The following is a 26,219-nucleotide window of genomic DNA, read 5'->3' on the forward strand; positions in this document are numbered from 1 at the left end:
CTTTTTTGACACCATCAGTCAAACAATTGGAGTAATTAAGATTTTTTTTAATGTTTCTTAAGTCCTTTCTGCTCATGTTGTGAAATACTATTACCGTTTAAAATAGCTGTTTTATATTTAAATATGTAAAATGCAATTTATTAGTGTAGATATTTTTTTTAGGATTCTTTGTTGAATAGAAAGTTCAAAACAGCAGCATTTATTTTAAATATTGTTTTTTTTTATGATTTCTGAAGGATCATGTATAGCACAGAAGACTGGAGTGCTGACAGTTCACATAGAATATATTATTATTATTATTATTATTATTATTATTTAGTCATTTAGCAGACACTTTTATCCAAAGCGACTTACAAATGACAGAAGCAATCAATTGTAGTATTAAAACAACTAAAACAGATCCAAAACTAAAAGCTAAAACGTTATAAATACTACCTACACACATTTTAAAAAAATTAAGAAATAAAAAAAATGACAAATGCATACAACAAAATATAAAAACTTAACATTTAAATGAAAACAAAAAATAAAGCTAAAAACAATTCTAAATATTAAAGAACAATATAGTCACATAGAAAACAATTAAATTGTAATAATATCTCACAATATTACTGTTTTCACAGTTTTTCTTGTACTCCTTTCAAAAAATAAATAAATCGGCCTTTAATCTGTATTGTCTTTATGAATTAGGGTCTGTGTTTGTGTGTGCTTTTATTTCCATATATATATATATGTGTGTGTGTTTGTGTATGTGTGAGTGTGTGTGTGTGTGTGTGTGTGTGTGTGTACAGGTTTATATATCCTGGTGGGGACTTAAACCTGAATACACACAGACTCATGGCGACTTGTGTCATGGTGGGAACCTAAGTTGAGGTCCCCATGGGTACAAAAGGCTAATAAATCATACATAATGAGTTTTTTTTGAGAAAGTAAAAATGCAGAAATTTTCCTGTAATTGACTGTGATTTAGGTTGGGGTTTATCCTCATAAATAAATAACGTAATAGCCTATTTGAAGCATAGACATAATAAAAAATAGTAATTATTATGTCTATGATTTGAAGTGTGACTGAAGAGACGCCTCTTTAGCTCCCTCTGCTGGAGGATCTGCTGCAGTGCCGCAGTGACGTGTGCGCCTGCGCAGTAAGGCATCATGAGTTGTAGTGGGCGGGGTTTGTTTGAGCGGCTGCGAGGATCTGCTGCGAGTGTAGATGGGTGTGTGAGCCTCCGATCCCCTGCAAACCGCTCAAAATAAACCCGGGGACACGTTAAAGCACATATACGGCTGTCTCTCCGCTGGGAGAGGAGGTGCAGCGGGAGGTTTCGCTTCCTGGACAGCCTCTCTGTGCGGGGGAATCGAGCCGGGCCATGGCGCGGGACTATGATTACCTCTTCAAGCTGCTCATCATCGGCGACAGCGGTAAGGAAACACCGAGGATGAGAGACGGGAAACAGGCCTCGGCTCGCCTAGAACGACACTTACATGAACCAGAACCGCTTCAGATGGTTATTTGTGCTGGATATACACCTAACACATCTGTTTTGATTCATCTGACAGCTTATAAATGACATTGTATGAGGTCTGTAGGGATGTTGCTTCTGCTTTAGCTCAACAGTGTAGAGTAATACAGGCTGGGTGTGTTATGATATTATATTTTTATTGTCTAATAAAGTAAAATATTAATATGTTATACTGATTGGCGTTTTAGTTGAACAGAATCGACGAATAAACAAACTAGATGCATAAGTTGAGGGATTTAGTATTAGTATATGTCATTAACTGGGATCTATTTATTTAATGTTGGGATGTTGTACTGATATATTATTAAATTAAGGGAATTAAATGAATAAATAATATTTAAATTAAATATTAAAAAGAAATACAAATTTATATATATATATATATATATATATATATATATATATATATATATATATATATTACATTTTCATTTCATTTATTTAATCAGGGACAATGCACATTAATAACACAAACAATATGTAAAATGCACCAGATTTAGCAACACTGGCTAATTTTCGTCCTTAGTCCCTTTATATATAATATGCACATATGTATGTTTGTAATAATATATAAAATATAATGTAGTTGTATAGAATGACCTCATTTGTAAGTCACTTTGGATAAATGTGAATGCCTTATGACCACAGAGCTTATGAATGTCGTCTCGTGTGAAGCTGTAATGTTTTCTTTCTGGTTTTCCACAGGTGTTGGCAAAAGCAGTTTACTGCTGAGATTTGCTGATAACACATTTTCAGGTAGGATCGACACGTCTTTTAACAAACATTAACTGTGGAAGAAGTACTAAGGGTTCATAGTTATAGAAGCCAGAGTCACTAAAACTGATTACAAACAGATTCTCCGTCATTCATATATATATGATTTGAGCTGCTGTAGGTCATGCTAATAGCTGCACAATCATTTAATGCTGGTTAATGTTATAAAAGTTTACATAAATTTGCAAAATAAGAGATACATGGAGAGATTTTGGGGGGTTACATTTATTAGGGATGCACCGACGTGAAAATTCTTGGCCGAAGTCGAAGCCAAACTAAAAACACTGGGCCAAAAGATGAATACCGAACACGTTTTCCCCGTGTATTTGATCATTTTTTTCACCATTTCACAAATTAAATGGCCAAAATGTGCTTTTTTCCCCCCTTGCTTTTCAAAGAAAAAATGAACACTTTGATCAGTAAATCAGTATATTATTATGATTTCTGAAGATCATGTGACACTGAAGACTGGAGTAATGCTGAAAATACAGCTGCAGATCACAGAAATATATTACATTTTACTACATGTTCACATACAAAACAGTTATTTAAAATTGTAATAATATTTCACAATATTACTGTTTATGTATTTTTTTATTGTACAAATAAATGCAGCCTTGCTGAGCAAAAACACACTTCTTTTAAAACAATAGAAAATATTACAGATCCCAATTTGAACACTGTGTGAATATAATAAATGTGTTAATAGAGCTGTTGTAATTATTATTATCAGAACTACAGTAAAATTGCAGTACTAACTTTTATGAATGTTGATGGAGCTTTTATTTTGGCGGAGCTCAGTACTTCTTGTTGACAACACAGCAGATACAGTTATAAATGATTCTCATTAAGAATTTGGGAGGATGTTTGTCGCACATATCACATCGTCACATGCTTTGTAAAAATTCATAAAAATGTTACTGAGCAACTGATGAGTAACGCTGTTTCAGAACAGATTTTCCTCACGTTTTGAACTTTGAACCCACGCAGCACTGTTAGAATGAAAACATAACATTCTGCAGTTTCACTCATCATACAGCAACCACCCCTTCCTCTTCTCATCGAAGACATGCGAAAGCAGTGCTAAACAGTCTCTTGCCGTCAGTGCTTGGAATGATTTTTGTGTCTTTCTCAGACAATTTCGGTTGCTAAACATTCGGTGCACCTCCTAACATTTATGACTTCTGAGAATAAAATCAGCAGCGTTGATCTCCGTTGCTGCTTAGTTCCCTGTGATTTTCTTTTTGATGCTGATTCATGTGTTGCTGCAGGTAGCTACATCACCACCATCGGTGTGGACTTCAAGATTCGCACGGTGGAAATCAACGGGGAGAAAGTCAAGCTGCAGATCTGGGATACAGCGGGACAGGAGAGATTCCGGACGATCACCTCCACGTGAGTGACGCATTACACCGATGCTGCCTCCTGTCTCTGTCGCATTTTAGGATGCTTGCATTGCATGTGTCCTAATGAACTGTCCACATGCTGAACTCAAACTCGGTTGTGAGTCGAGTATCCCATAAGTGTATAAATTGGAAGGCTCTACACAGGTCTTCTTACTCCTTTAGGAAGCTGCCTTAGAACAATTTAGGCGGATCAGAGAAAGGGCACATGATTAATCTGAACAAAACTGAAACTGCTGTATGGCTTAGTGCAATTATCTTCCAGTCTCCAAGGTTTCAGAGCAACTGTGTTCATTTATACGTGAGCAGCTCATGGTCTGGGGTTTTGCTGTAGGTTAAGTTTGCGTGTAGGTTAAGTTCGTGCGTCTCACAGTAGCTCCACAGAAACTGTGATCATTTACATGTGGAGCGTCTCATGCTCATCTCTGCATGCTGTTGTGAGTTTGGGTTTATTATAACGTTCATCTGGGAACGCAACACGCGCCATCCGGCCGTCGGCGCTCCTGCAGGCCTTTGTTGTGATGCATAATCTACATTAGCTCTATTGTTTATAATACATTATGTATTTTAACAGTTTTGTTCAATAAAACCATATGATTTGTTGCTTTTGATACTTTATTTGAACTAATTATTATTGCATCATTGCTATTATATATGTACTTTAAGTCATTTTAAAATCTATTGTTGACTTAAATCCATTTTTATTACCACAAAAAAAATATTACAATTACAGGGTCATATGAAATCCGTTTTATCAAATTAATTTTTTTTTTATTAATTGAAAAATCTGTCTAATTAATTGAGTTTTTCACTTTTATCTGTACCAAATTCTGTTTTCCATTATTTTCTGGATTCCATTTTAATTGTTCCATTTAAATTTTAATAATAAAAAGCATCTCCAATTAATTGATTTTATATTTATATATTTTCAGGAATACTGCACATTTACATTTTTCACCTAAATAAAATTCTGGTAAATAATATTTCTGGTAAATACTCCTTTAAAAAGTGTTTTTTGATTATAATTTTATTATTAGTAAACTAGAACATGTGGATATGTTGTCATTCTCACACTATAATACTTTGATTTCATTTGGTTTAATAAAATATTTGTAAGTAAAATTGTAGATTTTTTTTGTGGGAAATTAATCGTTTAGATTAATAGATTAATCGATTAGATTAATCGATTAGATTAATCGATTAATCGAAATAAATTAGTCGATAGATTAATCGAAATGAAAATAGTCGTCAGTGGCAGCCCTAATATATATATATGTATATTAGAATTTTATGTAATACATTTTTATGTTATTTAAATATATTATTATTATTATATTAATCATATAAAAATAAACAGATAATAATATGAATAAAAATTATAATTAAATATAATTGTGCAGATTTACAAACAAGCACTGCAAACCTGGAATGATGTCTTAAAATTACAATCTTCATCAGAAAAATCAGTTACCTTTTTTTTTTTTCTTTTCTTTTTTCCTTCAGACCTGTTTGAGTTTTCTGCTCTGGTTAAGAGAGCCGTGTTGGTCAATGCCAGCTCTCTCGTGTCTTTGTTTATCAGTACACATTCGATCGGGTCCGGCTCGTAGTTGTTGAATGCAGGTTTGCATTAGTGCTGGATATAATGGGTGGCCTTTGCTTCGTGGCAGATTTCGGGGCTCATATGTGAAGGAGCTGTTTGCTGGTATTTTAGCTGTGAACTGTGTTTCTAATTGTTAGAATAGCCTTGAGCAAGTACGTCTTTAAGTGAGGCGTTGCAGTGGTAAAAGTGATATCTTTAGAGTGATATCTGAATGATGTGATCTCACACAGTCAAGAGGAGGCACAGCAGGTTTTAAAGTGTCTTGTTTCCTCTTTCAGACTGCGTGGAAACCGCAGGTTAAAGCCGACTTCCTTTAGACACTTCATACATTCAGTTTCAATGCACTGAGAGTGCGTGACGAGAGCATGTTTGACTTCATGCTTTCCAGGACATGTTTCATGTGTTCAGAGAGCGTGAAGATTGAAGGAAACTGTAGCTTTAAATCTGATCAAGTGTGGTTTTAAAGAGTAATTATTAAATTAAAACCCTCAATTAGTTTCAAACTCGTGCTTTTGTGGAAGACTAAAAATGTTTATTTTTTAGCTTTGCTTCGGTGTTCACTGCAGGAGAGGCTCTCTCACCAGTTATATTTATTTCTATATCATTATAATTATTATGATCTTTTGTACATATATTGTTGTGTATTTCAAGGCGTGCATTGCTGAGTTCCAGCTTCACAAAGACTGCTGTTGATGGCGTTTGCTGGTATGTGGAGCGCAGTGATATGCTCTCCTATTAGAATAAGTGAATTTCAGCTCATAAACAGCCTCTGTACGACTCATGGGAAAGAAATCACGCTTTAAACCTGCTGACGCTGTCGAAACATGACGCTGTGTGTTCATGAGTGATCCTCAAATCACCAAGATGAATGTTTTGAGATGGGAACTGATGATGTCTGCCTCCAGAATAGTCACCTCAGACAATCACTTCCTGTCAGTGATGTCAGTCGCAGGAAGGCCACCCTTTCCCTCAGAAGAGGTGCAATCCAGTCTCATTTACAATTGATTGCTTGTTGTGTTTTATTCAAGAGTCTAGATGACATTTTCACATTTTCAGTGCTGATTTTAGGATGAAGTCTGTGGATTTAAACATGGCAAGATGTGTTAAACTGCATATTGGTCAATGAGAGCATGATGAGATTATCTCAAACTTAATAAACACAGAATATGTGGAGTTTAGTGGATGCCGGGCGTTCCAGTCGTTGAATCTGTGGATCTGGTTGTTTATTCTCTGAAATCAGATCCCTAAAGTTTTTTGTCAGCCAAACCCCTTTGAGCTAAAATATTTACTTTCAATTTTCCAGAGATTTTAAGTTAAATATTTCAATAATTAAAAAAAAAAGATTTTGTTCACATGACATGCACATGCAGGTATACTAATAAATATATTATTATTTATATATGATTTATTACTAGTTATTTATATAAAATATTTTGGTGTTTTATTTTAAATGGTTTTGTTTTTACAATAATTTATTTTAATTTAGCATTTTTATGATTTAATGAAATTGCTTAATGGTTCTTTAAAGTCTTAAAGAGATGGTTGTGTTAAATGTTTTGTTCATTTAAAGAGGTCATATGATGCGATTTCAAGTTTCCTTTCTCTTTGGAGTGTTACGAGCTGATTGTGCATAGATGAGATCACTGAAGTTCAAAAGACTAAAGTCTCAAAACCAAAGAGATATTAGTTACTATAAAAGTTACGACTCGACCACGCCCCCCAAAACGGCTCATTTAAACACACGCCCCACATGTCTACGTCACGGTGTGGGGAGATTTGCAAAACACCACCCAAACGTATAAGCAATGAAAGAGGACGGGACTTTTATTCTGGCTGTAGTATTGTTGCTGCCGCAGGCGCCATGTCCTGGAGACGCTGTGAAAAGACCGTATAAGTCATTATAATCAGTAATTATGTCTCCACTGGATGCAACAAATGCCTCGTTTATATTGGGTTTTATTGTTTTATTCTCGTCGGCGTTAGGAAACGCCATCACTATACGGTGAGGGGCGTAACATTTCCGTCTCACGCTTGAGGTATTCGGCCAATCACAACGCTCTGGATAGCTGGCCAATCAGAGCACGCCTCGCTTCTCAGAACAGGCGGAGCATAGAGGAGCAACAATAATGTACAGTATGTGGAAAATATGTTTTTTAAACTTTAAACAACATAAACACATTGCCTTACTACAAATACACAAAATATTGTTCTTTCTAGCAACATCATATGACCCATAAACCATGTAGAAATAGTTTTTATTTACTTTGTTTTTCTCTTATTTCTCACAATGAATATAGCTGTTGTAGCTGGAATGATGCTAAATTATAAACAAACCAACAGACCTGTCCTTGTGTCCATCATCGTGTCTGTCCGAGGCTGATCTCAGATCAGGACTTTTATTGTGGATTTATTTTTGTATTAGCTAAACTTCAGAGCCCTGATGTGGTGGTGTGTGTGTGTGTGTGGTGGTCTCTTTCAGGTACTATAGAGGCACTCACGGCGTTATAGTGGTTTATGACGTCAGCAGCGCGGAGTCGTTCGTGAACGTCAAACGCTGGCTTCATGAAATCAATCAAAACTGTGACGACGTTTGTCAAATATTAGGTAAGTATATTGCTGTTGTTTTGGATGAATTTCACAAAGAAATGTCCTGGTCCTGTTACATGTGGAAAAGTTCAATTGCAGTAGTTGACAAATGGATAGAAATATTTTATACAATCAAGATTTAAGGATATATATATATATATAACACACATAGGGCTGTGCGATATGCTGATATATATCGGATGGGCGAAATAAAAAGTCTATCGTTTCATATTATGTTCTATCGTTTATTTCATAGTAGAGGTGTTCGATATGATGATTTTTGATCGTGGATGATAAAAATGTCTCCACGATCTGCTTTTGAAGAAATATGGTAGTATCGTGCTACAGCACACATTATATCAGCTGCAGTTCTGGTCTCCGTCTCTATATACTGTACAACACCACATACAGCAGCAGAGTTACTCTGACAGGACACTGCACTTATTCACGATCGCAAAACTACATTATTTGCACACAAGCGCTTTTTCTGAGCGCATACACCTGAAGCACGCACTAAAAAGCCTGTCTAACAGCGCCTGATTACTCAACTAACTTATCTTTTGCGCTAATACTGTCAAAACACACAAGGTTTACATACAGACTGAGTTGGTTATCTCTAAAATGAAAGTAAATAGTTAAGAGAGAAACGGATGCGTGCCTGTATATTAGATGCGTGCAGCTCTTAAAGGGACAGGACACTAAACATGTTGTCGACTGTCATTAAAGAGATAGTTCACTAGTTTTTGTCCTATTGCTTGCAATTAGTTTCTTATCCTTATTTCATCACTGACTGTTTATTTATCTTCAGTGAGCGTGAGTTTTTTTTTTTGTTTGTTTTTTACACTTTTTAGGCTTGTATTAGTTTGATATTGATATTGGTGACAAGGATTATGAAAATTCTATGGTATCAAAGATTTTAATATCATAAAAACCTTTTTAAAAGAAAAAAAATTACTATATTGTGATATATATCGTTATCGTGATATAAGATTTTGGTCATATCGCCCACCCCTAAACACAAATATAGATATACATATAGATATGTATATATAATTTATTTATTTTGTATGTTATATGTTTTAGAAGGTTTTTTTCACAGCTTTTTATCTCTGTGAGTTCACTTTACATGCTGTGACAAAAACATTTATAAAAGTATTAATGTGCATGCACCGTTATAATGCAGTTAAGAATGCATATATATTTAAATTATATTTCTATCCACATTGTTGTTCATGTTTTTTATATTTCATTATATGGACTGCAGGACAGCTTACACAATTTTATGTATTTATTTAAAAGGTCTTAACTGCTCTTGAAGAAAATGTTGGGCATTTTCCCTTCAAATTCTCATTACTGTAATGCTGTTATTTTCTATTTTGTTTTTCTAACATTTTTATATTATTTTATGGATTTTATTTTATTGCCTTTTTTTTAGCATTGCAGTAATGAGATTTTTTGGAGGAAAAGGTGTTTAATTGACTTGCACAATACAAAAAAAAAATCTGGTCTCAAAAATAATGGTCCTAATAATAGGCATAATTTTCTTTATCTTTAATTTTTAATATTTTTGGGATGAAATATGAGCTTGGCATTTCTTAATGGTGTTTCATATTCAGCATGTTCTGAATGACTGGCCCTTTGCTCTTGGTTCATATGGAGATGATGTTGTGTTTAACACTCATTTCCTCTGCTCTGGGTTCAGTGGGTAATAAGAATGACGATCCCGCCTCTAAAGTGGTGGAGACCAATGACGCGCAGAAGTTTGCTGAGCAGATGGGCATCCGACTGTTTGAGACCAGTGCCAAGGAGAACGTCAACGTCGAGGACGTAAGTCAAGCTTTTCAAGCACGATTAGATTAAACATCAGCATGCTACAGAAAATAAAACCTGTAATGGAGTCATATCATGAAAAGCAGCATTTGCCTTGTTCTTCTGTAATAAAAGAGTTTGATGTGACATACTAGAGCCTTCAGAAACGGCCTTTTGGGGAACTGTTTTGGTGCTGCAAGTCATATTTATTTCTATAGCGCTTTATACAGTACAGATTGTTTCACAGTAACAAACAGGAAAACACCTGTATTAATGTTGCAGAATTCATCCGTTATGAAACAAATTCACTTTCTGAAATGGGACAATAGAGTTATTATTTAGATAGACGGGTCAGGGTTGTTTAACCAGTGGACTTGAAGGAAATAATTAATGTACTTCCAGATTTATTATAGTAACTGAAACAGAAAGCATAAAAAATGTCTTCACTTGAAAGTAAATAAATGTTACCTAGTAAAATAAAATATAGAAAACTCAGCAAGTTGCCAAGGCAACATTTCTAACTTTATTTAGATTGACTTGAGGTACTAAAAAATACAAATAAAATAGATCAATAACAACAATTTGTAAAGTATGAAAAAAAAAAAATATATATATATAGATACAATTAAGATTCACTTGATGTACTAAAATAAGTCAAATGAAAACTTTATAAAACTAAAACTATAAATGCATAATAATAAAACTATAAACACAACAATAAAACTATAGACAAAAAATATTCAAAATGTTAATAAAACTATAATAGTATGATGTATTAAAATAAGTCAAACTTAATAAAATTAAAAACAAATTATTAAATTAAATATAATTTAAATATGAAAATGGCAAAAACACATAAAATTAATAAACCTTAAACAAAAATTAAAACACACATGGAGAGTAGGAAAACAGAAATTAATTCAGAATTTTAATAAACTATAATTTTATCTCAATGATACTAAAATAACACTGTATATTACAAAAGTGCACAGTATGGCCCCTTTTTCATATAATTATAAGCAAATATCTAATGTACAGGAGTGCGTTATGCTTTGTTTTTATTGGTTCAGACTGTGTCAGTGATGTGTTATCGTGTCTGTCTGTGCGTCAGATGTTCAACTGCATCACCGAGCTCGTCCTGAAGGCCCGGAAAGAGTCTGTGGCCAAACAGCAGCAGCAGCAGCAGAGCGAAGTCGTCAAACTGAGTAAGAGCAGCAAACGCAAGAAGAAATGCTGCTAATGGACCGGACTCATGCACACACACACACACACACACACTCCCTTAGAGAGCCAATCGACAAAACACCACTGAACTGACAAGAGCCAGACAGCTTAACACACTTAAACCTACCCGTGAGAGACTAGTAATGAGAGAGATATCTATAGAGATTTACTAACGATGAGCCCGTTTGGATTTGGGAGGACGTCTGCAGACTCAGATGCTTCAGCAGGATTGGATTCCAGTGGCGTTGCACTTCATTCTTGTCTATTTTCCCCAGAAGATGCTCGGAAGATCTGCTGCAGAAATTTTAAAATAGAAAATGAAACGTTTGCATCTTCGTCATTGTCTGCATTTCACATGCTGTGGAATCATACCAACAAGGCCAAATGTGAGCGACTGCAGTGTTAATGTGACTTAACCTGCCGACACCAATCAGGAATACATATATGTTGGAGAACATCATGAATTTTCCCATGTTTTCATGCACGTCGTCACAGACGGATTGTCTGGCCGCTATGGACCAAATGTGTGCTGCTCTGCCAACTACCAAGAGACACTTGTTTTGCCTTTTGCTTTCTCTTTTGTCTTTCATTTTTGTAAAGTTGTATTTTTTTACTAACAAATTATACAATCAAACACACAGTAGCGTTTAGTGAATCTGGTGCCATTGACTGAAAGTTATTATATTTACAAAGCTGGGAGGAAACGCTGAATCTCATGTGCAACTGCATGATGTATCCAAGATGTAGATGTTTCTTCATCAGGTTTGTATAAATGTGTCTCTGCATCAGTGTCTCAGCAATGGATGCTCTGCAGTGAATGGGTGCCGTCAGAATGAGAGTCCAAACAGCTGATAAAAACATCACAATAATCCACACCACTCCAGTCCATCAGTTAACATCTGGAGAAGACAAAAACTCAAACTAATCCAGAAATATGAGTTCATAATCCATAACGCTTTCTCCAGTGAAAAAGTGGTCTGGTCTGAATCAGGAGAGAAATCTGCACAGATCAATCATGTGTGAATTTTTTTGTGGATTATTGTGATGTATTGCTGAGACACTGATGCAATGCTACATTTCTACAATCCTGATGAAGAAACAAACTCATCTACATCTCTCATGACCTGAGGGTGAACATGTTTTTTTATATAAACTATTCCTTTAAAGGAATAATTCATGCAAAAATGCACACTTTGTCTTCATTTACTCACCTTCATGTCATTGCAAACCATTAATTTCCTCTGTGGGTCACAAGTGGAAAGTGTTTTATGATGCTTTCACTGAATGGAGAAGAGCTGCGTGAACATTCTGCTAAACGTCTCCTTTGTGTTTCACATAAGAAAGTAAGTCAAACAGGTTTGGAACGACACAGAGGAGTGAAAATGATGACAGAATGAGCATTTTAATTGAATTTACGGTTCTCAGTGCTGGTTCTTGATTGGTTCTTTCCAATTTGAAAGAGACTAAAAACAAAGGTGACCTCTCTAAAGCGGATCATGTGACTGTAATCTGCTGTATTTGACTCCTCGGATCTTCTGAACAATCTAGTTCCTTTTCAGCAGGAATATTAAGACACCAGCGGCATTTATGACTGAAAATATCACATCCTGAAGAGCCGAGTGTTGCTGGTGACGCTTTTGGATCCTAATACATGATTACAGTGACAGATTGTGGGAGTGAATGATTCTTGCTTTGAGATGATCACAGGGAATCTGCGACAAACCCTTATGAAACCACCGTTGTGCTAATTTATGTGTTCATATCATTGAGCGTCTGCTCTATATGACTCAGCTACACACGAGCGAACACGCATGTCTGCATGTGGACACTGACACATGCATCTGTGCGCTTCTGTTTGTCTGGTGTACACTGGAAACCATCAGCTATTACTCATATTCATTGTCCCAACACGAGTCTAACGATAATAAACATTTTAAGAGAACAAAATGTTCATCTTTACTCATTGTCTTTACTAGATCAAATGTTTCTGTGGTTGTTTCACCACAAGGTGTCGCTCTAATACAGCATTATTTGGCTCGCTGTGACAAACTCCTGCAGTCTGATGCTTTTATTTGATTCAGATCTACATTTTGCTTTGTTGAGATAATCATTGGCTCTGGTCTGTTTCTGTTTAAGCTTTTATCCAGTCAGTGGTTAAATGCATTTTTGGAGACAAATCAGAAACATTCATGTCAGTCAGGCTAGAATCTGAATTGTGTTACAGTCAGGGAATGGGTGCTGTTTGTGTCCATCGTGTAAAATAAATGAACATTTAACATTTGTCTTTTTTTTTTTTTTACTTTTAAATAAGTTTATATATGTATAAAAAAAAAAAACAGGTCAAAGGTTTGAGTTAGTTAAGGTGTTTTCTGCTCATCAAGGCTACATTTATTTGATCAAAAATACAGTAAAACAGCAAAATTGTGAAATATTTTTACATTAGTTATTTTCTGTGTGAATGTGTTAAACTGTAATTGATTGCTGTGATCAAAGCTGAATTTTCAGCATCATTACTTTTTGTGGGAACTTCACAGATGAATAGAAAGTTCAAAAGAACAGCATTTATTTGAAATAGAAACCTTTGTAGCTTTATAAATGTCTTTACTGTCACTTTTGATCAATTTAATGTCAAGTTAATGAATAAAAGTGTTAAGTTTCTTGTTTCTTTTAAATCTTATTTACCCCCAACTAGTGTATCACTGTTTCACCAAAAATATTGTGCAGCACAGCTGTTTTCAACATTGATAATAATCAGAAATGTTTCTTGAGCAGCAAATCAGTATATTATTATGATTTCTGAAGATCATGAGACACTGAATTCACAAGATGTAAAAAAACTAAGGTGTTTTTAAAGTACTTTTCTTTACAGTAAATGACTCTTGCTTTGATGTTTTTTAAGTTTACTTGTGTCTTGACCATCCAGAATATCAGGCATCATGGCGGTGAGGTTTGCATGTTCTTCAGCGAGTGTGTATAGTCTGTAGCTGCTCTGAGGTCTCTGTGAAGATGTACTGTAGTTTTAGCTCCAGATGTCCTCGTTTGTCGTCCTGCTGGTGCGGTGACCCGTGAGGTCATGTCTGCTCGTCTGCTCCATCTGCTCCTTCAGGAACGTGAACAATCACATCTATGTGAGTTTAAAGAGTACAACTGAGAAAAAACTGCTTTAATAGAATATGTACAGTGTGTAGGATGTGTAATGCATTCAAATTAATAGAATGATGCATTGCATTGTGCAGAATGATGTTTCCATGGCATTTTCTTTCTGCAGCATCATAATGCTATAGACTATATGACTCATGCACTACATTCAAGTCTTCTGAAGTCATACGATGCTCAGGCCGTCTAAGATTCAGATGAGTTTGTTTCTTCATCAGGTTTGTAGAAATGTGTCTCTGCATCAGTGTCTCAGCAATGGATGCTCTGCAGTGAATGGGTGCCGTCAGAATGAGAGTCCAAACAGCTGATAAAAACATCACAATAATCCACACCACTCCAGTCCATCAGTTAACATCTGGAGAAGATGAAAGCTGAAACAAATACATTGATTTGTTTCTTACATGCGGTTTTAGTCTTCTCCAGATGTTAACTGATGGAGACAAGTATTGGAGACAAAAACAGTATTCTTCCATCTTAGAAACATTGCCAAGCTTCGAAGCTAGTTGATGCATTCATGACCTCTAGACTGGACTATTGTAATGCACTGCTAGCTGCTTGTCCTGCATCTTCAATAAACAAGCTACAGATAGTCCAAAATGCAGCGGCTAGAGTTCTTACCAGGTCAAGAAAATATGATCATATTACCCCAATCTTACAGTCTCTGCACTGGTTGCCTATTCAGTTCCGTATCATTTACAAAATATTATTACTTGCCTATAAGGCCCTAAATGGTTTAGCTCCTGCGTATCTAACTTGTCTTCTACCACGCTACAATCCAACCCGCTCCCTAAGGTCGCAAAACTCTGGACTTTTGGTAGTACCTAGGATAGCAAAGTCCACTAAAGGAGGTAGAGCTTTTTCACATTTGGCTCCCAAACTCTGGAATAGCCTTCCTGATAACATTCGGGGTTCAGACACACTCTCTCTGTTTAAATCTAGATTAAAGACACATCTCTTTAGCCAAGCATTCACATAATGCATCTTATAATCTTGTACTTATAATGTGCATTATTCTTCTTCTTTAGCTTGGGTTGAACAAATCATTTTTGCTTAGATGGAACAGCAGCTACGCTAATTATGTCTCTATTTGTTTCTCTGTTGATTAACATCCCGTGGTAACTAGGAATGACAGAAGCTTCAGTCTGGATCCAACCCTTAAATGATCTGAGATGACCGAACACCTGAGAAAAGATGATGCCAACCCCTCAGAGGACCTCAGAGGATGCCAACGCTCAGACAACATACAGAATTACCACATTTTGCCATAAGTTAAATATATTAAGGTTCTGCAATATATAAATATATTGTGGAAACTTAAATTCCTGTAGAGCTGCTTCGCAACGATTTGTATCATAAAAAGTGCTATACAAATAAACTTGAACTTAAACATGGTTTCTATTTTCTCTGTATTTTCTCTATTTCCCATGTCTCTCTCCATCACAGCTCAGGGAGGCTGTTGCCATGGCGCTCACAGGCATCACCAGGGAAACCAGATCTTCACAAGCCAGTGAGACTCAAAGAGAGAATGTATTTGCTCTGTGTGGCGTGTCAGAGGTCAGAGTGTGGTAATGTAACTTATGTAGTACATAGAGAGAGACACAGCCCAGATGGTGTGACACGTCAGACTGAACTACATCTAAAACACTTCTGATACTGGGATTCACAGAAGCCTGTTTCTGCCACAGAATAATCATTCAAAAAAGGTCATTGTGACTATTTATCTCACAATTCTGACTTTTTTGTTTGAGTTTTTGTCTCTGACTTATGACCTCCTTCTTAGAATCGTAAGAAAAAAAGGTCAAATTGTGAGAAGAATGTTGCAATTACATTTTTAAATGCATTTTTTTATTTTCAGAAATGGGCTTCCATGTAGATTTGCCTGTAAGAGGAAAGCTGAAGCAGGCTTTATTGTATTAAAATCCTGAACTTTTCCCTGAAATGTTCTTTAATTAATTTTTCTTTGAAACAATGTACGGTGCTTTTGAAGCATTACGTGTTTAGAATGATAGTAATGCAACATACAAGAAGAAAAAGGAGCAAAATAAATTACATTTTATTATAATTATATATTAATATAATTTACAAAACCTAGTAGTAATAAAAACATTAAACAGACCAAACGTTATGAATCGAATCATTAAAAATATAAATAAAATCTCACTGTTTCAAGAATCACTTTTTTATTACTAGGTAAACAAAAAGACAGGAAGTGAGCCAGAATACAGTTGTTTATGCATACAAAAATGTGGATAAATACTTTTTAAATAATTTTTAGAAGTGTCAGTAATAAATAACATCTTTAAATTAAAACATTGAAAAAATTGGTGTGTTACACAAAACAAAGATGCTGGTGGGCGGAGCTTAGCCGAACGCGGTGACGTCTTTCGGATGCGTCGACCAATCAATGCTCGCGCAAAATTTGAATTCCTCAGGAAGCGTTGTCAGTGATGTTCATTCTGCTTTACTGCTCCAGATTCTCTCACCTGAGCATCAGGTGAGCATATATCTAATCTTCTTTCAGACTGAGGGAAAGTGTCAAACTGAAACACTGCTGCTTTAACATTAATGTCAATTCATTTTCAGAAGATTTTAATAAATATTAAGGCTGTTTGTATAGTGACAGGTCATTGAAGCCTTGTTTTTATACTGATATTTGAGCTTTTAAGATGGTTACTTACTGTTAGTAGAATGTCTGTCAAAATAAAGTGTTACCCTTTAGATACCTGCATTATGATTATAGTACTAATACAGCAGCACATATTTAATAATAATAATAATCACTGTAGCCTGTATTATCATTGGAGCACTGGAAAATTATTCACATTGTGCTCATTTTTAAATGTACATAGGCACACATGTTTTATGGACTGATTTTCAGGATTTTGTAGGTCTATACATTACTTCTATACATTAAAGCCTTAATAAAGGTCTTCAATTGGAGCATCACGTCTTAAATTCATAAAGTCATGCCATTAAATGTTGCATGCATTGAAAAAAATAATTATCTTCCAATACAAATATTTAAACATTCTTAAATCAAGATGCATTTACTGAGATGCAAAATAAATTTATGCTTAAAACACTAAAAAAATCTGTCAGTGGGGTATGAAAACTTTTCTTCTTTTAAATGAGGTTTTCTGAAAGGTCTTAAGAAACTACTTAGAAAGCATGTTTGGGCAACATAGGCATATTCCCATAATTGCTGTCTGGATAGGCAGCTGATTTGTATTTGAACACAGTCATTGCTGACAGTGACGTGTGTTGTATTTGACTGTATTGCTCATGTTTGTCCTGCAGTGATGTTGAAGTTTAAATATGGAGGCCACGGCAGCGTTAAAGATCTGTCTGCTGTCGACTCCATCCCCAGCCGCTGCGCTCGACTCAATCATCTCCTGCAGGTGAGCTCTCATCACCGCTCAGGTGTAGGTCCAATCAAAGCTAGTACTCTTTTACAGCCATCGTTTTGTCAGACTGTGGCTACTGGTGAGCTTTTAGCAATATTTCTTATGCAAATGTCCTGTTTCAGCAGAAAATACATCAGCACGTAAAAGAAAGCTGTGCCTCATTATTTTTTTGGGTCTTAATTGAGTTAATGTCGTTCACGATCACAGCTAGTCTTGCCATGAGTTTGGTGTTTATATCAGAATTTGAAGCTGGTATTATTGCATTGCTGTGAAACGTGACTCGGCCCTGCTTCTTGAAAGAAAAATCTATATATATATATATATATAATTTAATGCACTTATTTAATGATTAAAAAAAAGTACTCAAAATGCATCATTTAATTTACAATCTGCGAAGGAGTGGCAAAAGTGTAAATCAGGATTGAATCATTCATGCATGTGAAAAAGGGCTGAGAAGTGAACAAATAGCTGTAATCTGACTCAGATTCAGACAGGAATCGCATCTTTGTGGGGTTTGTCTGCTGATTAAGGGAGAATACAAGACTTCTGGTTTTCTAAAGCAAAAATGCTTTATATTTTGTGAGAAAATATTAACATGCTCCAGCAAAACATACAGTATTTCTATATAAAGTTTGTGTTGTAAAATGAATGTTTGTGGTTTCTCAGGGAAAGTGCTCTACAGGAGTAAATGGAGTTTCCAGAGAGACTCTGATTGATGCTTTTCTGCTGCTCTATCAAGAGTGCGCCACACCAGAGCACATGAAGATCAAACATGTGGCCAACTTTGTCAATAAATGTAAGCGCCTTAATATGGACTCAGTCAAATAGCCATATAGTCCTTGTTTTTGTTGTATTGTGACCGTTTTTATGTATCAGATGCTGAAGTGGTGGCTGAAGTTCAGGAACTGCTTCCTCGTAAGAAGGATTTTGAGGTGAGGGGCATCGTGGGAAGAGGACAGTTCTCCGAGGTGCAGGTGGTGAAGGAGAAAGCTACAGGAGATGTGTACGCCATGAAGATCATGGACAAAACCAGCCTGCGTTCACAGGACAATGTGAGTCTCATTCAAAGCTGAAGCGTTACACTGCGTCCTGACCTGGAGTGATGTGGTGAAAACCCAAAAAACAACATCAACTCAACAATCTGGACTAGTTTGTCAATTCATTTAGTTTGCTTAACCTCCTAAGACCCTGCATCCTCATATGAGGACATTATATTTTAGTGAATTTCTCTGAGACTGTACATGCCACAGTTTTAAGTCTGGATGTCCTGTATAGAGCCTTTCAGGGCTTTTCAGAGATACTAATGTTTTGATGTTTCTCCATGACCACTCCCTCTCCTTGGTCTTCAAAAATGTCTGATGTTAATTTAGTGACACACTTATGGAAATATAATGCATTTTTAAACTGTGTGTCATAAATCAACATCTCAGGAAAATGTTATGGGTTTCAAATCAAAATATGACTTTCTGTTACGAAACAGGACGTTGATTTCATACATGTCCTCATATGAGGACACCGGGACTAAAAGCATGTTAATTACACATTTTGGGAGACATAATAGGGAAAGAAATTATATTTCAACATTCCGATGAAATATTATATATTATTACTCCCATTATTACACTTCTTTTTTCATTACATTTTGCCCCAAAAACACATTAATATGCAAATTAGGTTTATAGATACATTGATAAAACCCATTTATGTTCATTTTACACACATTTTGCATAAAGAAAAATGGTATATCAAATCTGTTACAACATAGTTGAGAATCACCTTTATACAAAGTTTGGTAAAAAAAAAAAAGAAAAATGCTGAAAACTAAAAATGTATCGGTGATAAAAAAAAAAAAATAAAAAAAAAATCAATTGTTTTTGTCTATGCGTGTTCATTCATGTCTTTTTATTTAAAAAAATATATATTTGGTCACAGTTCACCTGGTTAGGACATGCTTCTGAGCACTATATCTTACACAAACAATATGTGAGCTGTGCTATTGACAATAAATCTTTTGTGCATGCAAAATTTCGATAATGTGACTGTACCTTAACACCAGCCACCACTCCTGGTTTTCTGCTAGCTCTTGCTGTTTTTGTGTGGAATGAACTGTGTTAAGTGCAGTCACTGTCCTTGAGCAAGAAATCCAATCTCAGGTGAGTCCAGGATGATTTTCACCGTAATAAATGCATAAAAGCATCCACTAAATGACTAATTGAGTTAACTAGTATCTGTTGCATGTATATCAGGATCTCATTAATAATACATTCTTCTCTGTCTTGTGAAGGTGCCGTTCTTTGAGGAAGAGCAACGCATCCTGACCCTGAACTCCAGTCCCTGGATCCCTCAGCTCCAGCACGCTTTCCAGGACCAGGACCACGTCTGTCTGGTGAGTGACTGCTTTAACCCAGAGAAGGAGATTTTCTCAAATCAGAAGGCTGCTGGAGTTTCCTCTGCTCTGAATAATGCTTTCATGTGTGATTATGTGATACTAATAGTTTGTTTCTTCTTTAAAAGACATCTGATGCAACATATTTCCAATCACAAGTTACTGTAAATGAAACTGCATGAGTATCAGAACTTCCTTGAACTTCTTGGATGGAAATTATATACAGAAACTGAGATTAATGTTGTCATTTAAAATAAATGTTGTGATTATGTAATCTAACTCGCCTAATAGTGTAAGTCTGTTCTTTAAAAGATTTTGTGAGATGTTGTCAGGCTGTTTAAATATTGTTTAACAAGTGCAGTTTTCTTTCTTGGGTTGATGCATTTTCCTTATGCAACAGGAAGTTTGAGTGGCACATATCAAAGGATTTATTGATTTGATTTGTGTTGGTTCATAATAAATATAGATGGAACTAGGACGATGTTTTTTAACATCCACGATGCACTTCACCTGTAAGTGGATAGAAAAACATGATCCGGCTGCTTTATTTAGCTAAAACTCCCTTTGTGTCAGCGGTGGGGCGTAACACGGCGCTTTGTCTGTCTTTCTAATGGATGTTTGTGATCACGGCGGGTGACAAAACAGCGAATGTTCACAGTGTTCTCGCCCTGCTCCGTACAAACCGTGTCTGCGTCTTTCATCTGTAGAGCTACAGTCTGACCTGAAGATGAGGACATGAAGTTTACTTCAAAGTTTAGATTCAGAATTATACTGAATATTTCCTGTAGAGAGAGACATTCAAGTTAAAAACAGCTCTTACATCATCAGACGCCACACGTTTCCAGTCACATGTTACTGAAAATGAATGCTGCACGAGGATCAGAACTTCCTTGAACTGGGTTTATGGGGCTACCAGTTAATAATAATACTTGTTTATATATTTTATATACCTTAAGGCCACTTTTTGAATGCATAAAATGTAAGACAAATACATAATCCAAACAATACAGAGGCAGAAGTGGGAAATGCGACAGAATTTTGTTAGTGATGCATTGAAATGAGCTATTTTCACTGAAACGAAAAAAAGGTTTTTCCAAATTTAGCTAAAAATACATTTTCAGTAATTTAAATTTGGGTAACTGAACTCAAAATGCGGTTCAGAAAAGTTTTTTGGCAACATTTCGCCTCTCTATTTTAGCCATACGAATTTAGCATAATATTATAATATTATAAAAAAAATATTTAAATTTTCAATTGCCAAAACTTCAGTGCATAGTTATCAGTTAGAAAAAAAACCCCTCATGTATAACTCAAAGTAATTAGTTTATTCCAATATTTTATGTTGATTCATAAATCCCATGTTTTAAAATTATAGTGCATTTGCAAGAAATTTACAGTAGCGTTTACAGTAGAAAACACAGTTGAAGCCTGGATACTCATATGTATCTGTTCCTTGCAATGTGAAACAGATCTCAAATTTACAAAGAAAGCTTTTAGAGCTTCATTGCATTGTTTGCTTTTGCATGAAGTTCAGTTCTGTTCAACATTGTTGCATCACCAACTCTGTGACTTACAGCAAAATTCGCTGATTTTCACAGTGAGTGTGAGCAGCCCTTTAGAGGTTGATAGAGAGAGACTGATGAAAGGACTCTCATGCTCTCAGAATCATTCATTTAAATCTCTCGGCCCTTGTTCGCTTGTTCGAGGAAAGCATGGAAAGACAGTCTCGCGTGTGCTCTCAAGAGAACACGAAGAGTCACTCTTTCTCCAGATGAACTCTTACTGGACTGAAGCAGCTCAGCTTTACTTGATTCTCCATCAATCAATGTCTCAAATCTGATCATCAGGATCTTTTGAGGAGCGTTTGTTTCCAGAAGCTTTACTTTCTCTGTTCCTCAGCGGAGGAATGATCTTCATCTCACATCTTCTGAGGAGCGTTTATTTCTTCATCTCTCAATCAGCATTGCATTATATGTCTGGATCATTTACATCTCATCTTACTGAGACATATTACTGGAGATATAGAGCAACCGCTGATATTTAGATCATTTTATGTCTGTATTTGTGTTTTGTATCTGCTGTACTATTATAAACATCTCACTGATTTACAGTAAAAGCATCAGAATTTCATCATAAATATCAGCATCTGCAACAAATTCGTATTTTTGCTCATCTTAAATCTCTGAATAAAACTGAGCTGTTTTTTCCTCCATATTCTCACTCTATCAGTCTATATGAGCCATAAAACCTGGTGTATCATATATGATACTCAACAAAAATACTTTTTTAAAATATATTTTATCTAAACGTTCAATAAACTGTTCAATTTTAGAGAATTTGGTCAGGCTTTAGTGTTAATTTGCTCAGCAAGTGTCTCTTCAAACTGTTTTGGAGATAATCATGCTTCATAGTTAATCTGCAGCAGTTATATCATCAGTGTATGAAACTATATTAGATGCGTTTGCATTCACATACTTGTATCTTTACGACTATGTGTTCAGGGAATCCCTATTTTTAGCAAACAGCTCTTATAATTACAACACGGTCTGTTTGGAATCAGTGCTACAGTATCATTAATGTGTGATTTAGTGTAATATTGCACGGACAGTGATTAGCTGTCGCCCCACGCAGTATCTGTGGGGTGTGGTGGAGGCTTTCCAGCTTCTCATGAGGGCAAACGCATGAAGCTCAAAGTGACTAAAGAGACAGTTTTCTATTTCTGCCACCTCCCTCGTTCCAGACGCCCCCGGCAGAAGAGGGGAAAAAACCCAGTAATCTGTCTTTACCCGAACGATGCGCTGAAAAGACCCTCACTAGCTTGTTGCTAGGATACGTGGGCTAGAATTCGGCGCTTGCCGCTCGTGTCCCGCTGGCATTTGCTTTCTATTCATGTTCTCTTGTGTGTGTTTGTGAGGGCATGTGTACGTGCACGTGTGTTTTTTCACGCACCGTTCTGTGTGTTTGTGTGGTGCTGATTTGCCCCAGAGCCGTCACAGAGGGGCAGATCTCATAATGATGCTCAGTTGGTACTAAGGGGCCCAAAGTGTGCCAAGAAAATATCCCCCGCACCATTACACCACCACCACCAGCCTGAACCGTTGAGACAAGGCAGGATGGATCCATGCTTTCATGTTCTTTACGCCAAATTCTGACCCTACCATCTGAATGTTGCAGCAGAAATCAAGACTCATCAGACCAGGCAACGTTTTTCCAATCTTCTATTGTCCAATTTTGATGAGCCTGTGTGAATTGTAGCCTCTGTTTCCTGTTCTTAGCTGTGTGAAAATCCCAGTAGATCAGCAGTTTTTGAAATACTCAGACCAGCCAGTCTGGCACCAACAACCATTCCACGTTCAAAGTCACTTAAATCCCCTTTCTTCCCCATTCTGATGCTCGGTTTGAACTTCAGCAAGTCGTCTTCACCACATCTAGATGAATGCATTGAGTTGCTGCCATGTGATTGGCTGATTAGCAATTTGTGTTACCAAGCAACTGAACAGGTGTACCTGATAAAGTGGCCGCTGAGTGTATGTTATAATATTGTGTATGTTTATTCTGAATAATAAGAGTTGTATTATATAAAATTATAATAATAAAATATTTTGTGTCATGTTTGTTATGTGTGTGTGTATATATATATATATATATATATGACAATAATTATAAAAAAATAATTTATATATAATTTTTTAAATATATTTTATATAATTTTTTAAAAATAATTTTATTTATATTCATAATGTTAAATATACAAGATATATGATCATTTTATATATATATATATATATATATATATAAAACAATAATTATTTAAATATTTTGTTATAACGATAAAATATATACGATTTATAAAAGACATTATACAATTATTTTTTAAATATAAAATACAATTTAAAATTTTATAGATAAATTTACATTATTTTGTGCCATGAAAAAATATTTAATATTAATATAAAATATTTTTATTTTATGCATTTTGACTGTCTTTTTCACCATTACTAGCAGTTTTGTCTCTTATGGATACATGACAGCGAGACAAAGAAATATTTTATTCCAGAAATGCTTCGAATGTCTTTTCCTCCACAGAATGTGATCAAATAAAACAAATCGTCTGAGCTGTGGTGGAAATGTTGACGAGATGAGGGAGAAAAATGACAGAATTGCTGTGTGTTGCATGTAAACGCACTGGACGTTGTTAGAAGAAGAATTAAAGCAGTGTGTGAAGTGTGTTTTAATGAGAGAACGAGCCGTTTTCCCCTCACATGCTTCACGTCGCTGTGTAATGTCTCGGGAATTTCGGGACATAATTTTAATGATTATGATCTCTTTCATGTTCTATTCCAGTAAAATGACTCCGGCTATTTTGCATTTGCTTATAAAATGTCTTATTGATGTATTAGTCAGACGAGACTCTGCCGATGCTCAATTAGAGATGCAGCACTGCTGTAAATCACCAAATAATCACAATAAATAATTAACTGTTTACATTTGCATATATTCATTGTTGTGCTGGAGTCTGTGAGGTTCATGCATCAGGAATCTCTCTGTTTACATGTTCAGATCATTTATAGAGTGATTAATTTGAGCCTGTGGTATGGTTAGAGGCTGATATTGTGGCAGATACTGCGTCTATAAATAAAAACACAGTCATTCATTCATATACCTGCAGCATTCACACCGCCCTCTCTGGGCTTTTCTCTGCTGTTTTTCCTTGTTTTCTTTGGGTGTGCACATACGCCAGTCTCTCAAGATGCAGTTTTTAAGCTAATTGTCTAATTAGAAGGATAATGGTGTAATCACAAGCTTTTATTTAGAATGTGGATGTGTGATCGAGACGAGTGGCTGCTAATTAAACCAACCGGACGGAGATGTTTTGTGCAGTAATAGATTCACTTACAGGTGATGATCACGTTGTGAGATCTGTCGTACACATGATGCTCAGTTTCCCACTTACTGTAAACTCGTTATGTGCTCGTTACATTCACTTCTGTCATTGCATTGGATAAAATGTCAAAACAAGTGTCATTTATAAAGATTGTACATGCACAAACAAAACATTTGTAAAAGGTTTCAAAATCAAAACCCTAGCTGATTAAATACAAAAGTGATGAAGAAAACACATTTGTTTAGTATTTTGCTATCTAATGCCATGATATTTACAATAGTTTTTTTAAAGTGTGACTGAAGTGTTGAGAATGTTGAGAGCTGAGAGATTTTTTTCACACTGTTTTTGACTCCGACTGAATCCATTGCATCAAATGCTGTTCATGTTCTGTCCAGGTGATGGAGTTTCTGCCCGGCGGGGACCTCATGGCTTTGATGAACAGATATGAAGATCAGTTAGACGAGTCTATGGCTCAGTTTTACCTGGCGGAGCTCGTACAGGCCATTCACTCGGTCCATCAGATGGGATACGTGCACAGGTACAACAAAACACACACTATTAAAAAGACCCAGCCATTAACATGATTTACTATTTTCTGTTGCTAGACAGGTATTAGACATTCTCTTTCTGTTGAGCATATGTTTGTATAAGCACCTGAGTGCATGTTGGTTTTTGTTTGTGTGTATTTTATTAGATTTTTCCTGGAAGAGAGGAATTGTAAATTTTTACCTGCTGAAAGTTAATTTTAATAAACTAGCACATGCTAGACTTCAGTTTTAATAATTCAGAAATAATCTCTTTTATTTTTATCTTATTCTATTCTATTCTTGGAAGAGAGACTAAATTCATAATGTGATTTACCTGATAAAAGTTGATTTTAACTTTTATAAATTAACTGGAAAATTCTAGACAGTAGACACCGGTTTTGATTTCATACTCGACAGAAAGATAATCTTTATTTTATTTGTCAGTTTCCTGGAGGAAAGTCTAAATTCTAAATGTTTATTTGTTAAAAGTTAATATTACCTTTTTATAAATTCATATGCTGGAATACAGTTTTGATTTCATAGACTTTACAGAGAATGTATAATGAAACAGAAGTAAATTTGTGTTAGAAATATGACTCTTTTTTTTTTTTCTCATTGAGGTTACAGTTCTTAATCCTCTTGTTTCTTGTCCTCATTCATTTCTTTTGTCAGAGATATTAAACCAGAGAACGTTCTGATCGACCGGACGGGTCACATTAAACTGGGCGACTTTGGATCAGCAGCCAGACTGACCGCTAACAGAACGGTAATGAGTGTGAAGACGTCTTTCTGATATCACGTTATTCAGAGAGGAACCTTTCGTTCTGTTCAGGGAGGACCGAACATGTGTGCCCTGAGTTTGATATCAGCTGAATATGTTTAAATGTGGTGTAACCATGTTTCATGTCCACTTTAAACAGTGAGAGTTTGGACACAGATGAATTG

The 26,219-nt window shown here is 35.6% G+C and overlaps 2 protein-coding genes across 3 annotated transcripts in view; both read left to right on the plus strand.

Moving 5' to 3' along the window:
* The first annotated feature begins 1,129 nt into the window (after positions 1–1,129).
* On the plus strand, positions 1,130–13,288 carry LOC306870031 (ras-related protein Rab-35-like). Of its 2 annotated transcripts, none has more exons than XM_079417061.1 (6): positions 1,130–1,419; positions 2,226–2,276; positions 3,566–3,689; positions 7,777–7,901; positions 9,586–9,710; positions 10,804–13,288. In XM_079417061.1, the coding sequence occupies exons 1-6, from the start codon at positions 1,368–1,370 to the stop codon at positions 10,930–10,932; spliced, it is 606 nt and encodes a 201-aa protein (XP_079273187.1). In that variant the 5' UTR covers positions 1,130–1,367; the 3' UTR covers positions 10,933–13,288. The 2 variants fall into 2 exon arrangements, with proteins under 2 accessions (XP_079273187.1, XP_079273188.1); XM_079417062.1 differs by having other exon boundaries at positions 1,182–1,419; positions 7,786–7,901.
* A 4,083-nt stretch (positions 13,289–17,371) lies between these two features.
* The window catches only part of LOC306870375 (citron rho-interacting kinase-like), a gene marked incomplete at its 5' end in the record, with an annotated part of 88,156 nt that continues 79,308 nt past the window's right edge, over positions 17,372–26,219 (plus strand). The window contains 6 exons of the mRNA XM_079417605.1: positions 17,372–17,470; positions 18,143–18,272; positions 18,353–18,528; positions 19,761–19,862; positions 25,143–25,285; positions 25,947–26,040. Coding sequence (XP_079273731.1) covers positions 17,372–17,470; positions 18,143–18,272; positions 18,353–18,528; positions 19,761–19,862; positions 25,143–25,285; positions 25,947–26,040 — 744 coding nt within the window. The remainder of the gene's footprint in view (positions 17,471–18,142; positions 18,273–18,352; positions 18,529–19,760; positions 19,863–25,142; positions 25,286–25,946; positions 26,041–26,219) is intronic.

Source organism: Barbus barbus (assembly GCF_936440315.1).
Source record: "Barbus barbus genome assembly, chromosome: 5".
Classification (NCBI taxonomy): Eukaryota; Metazoa; Chordata; class Actinopteri; order Cypriniformes; family Cyprinidae; genus Barbus; species Barbus barbus.

What these genes read in the sequence shown, in the direction of transcription:
- LOC306870031 (XM_079417061.1), top strand. Translation starts at nt 1,368, where the DNA reads ATGGCGCGGGACTATGATTACCTCTTCAAGCTGCTCATCATCGGCGAC. An exon ending in CGACGTTTGTCAAATATTAG is followed by an intron (nt 7,902 to 9,585) that starts GTAAGTATATTG and finishes CTCTGGGTTCAG; the next exon opens with TGGGTAATAAGAATGACGAT. An exon ending in AGAACGTCAACGTCGAGGAC is followed by an intron (nt 9,711 to 10,803) that starts GTAAGTCAAGCT and finishes TCTGTGCGTCAG; the next exon opens with ATGTTCAACTGCATCACCGA.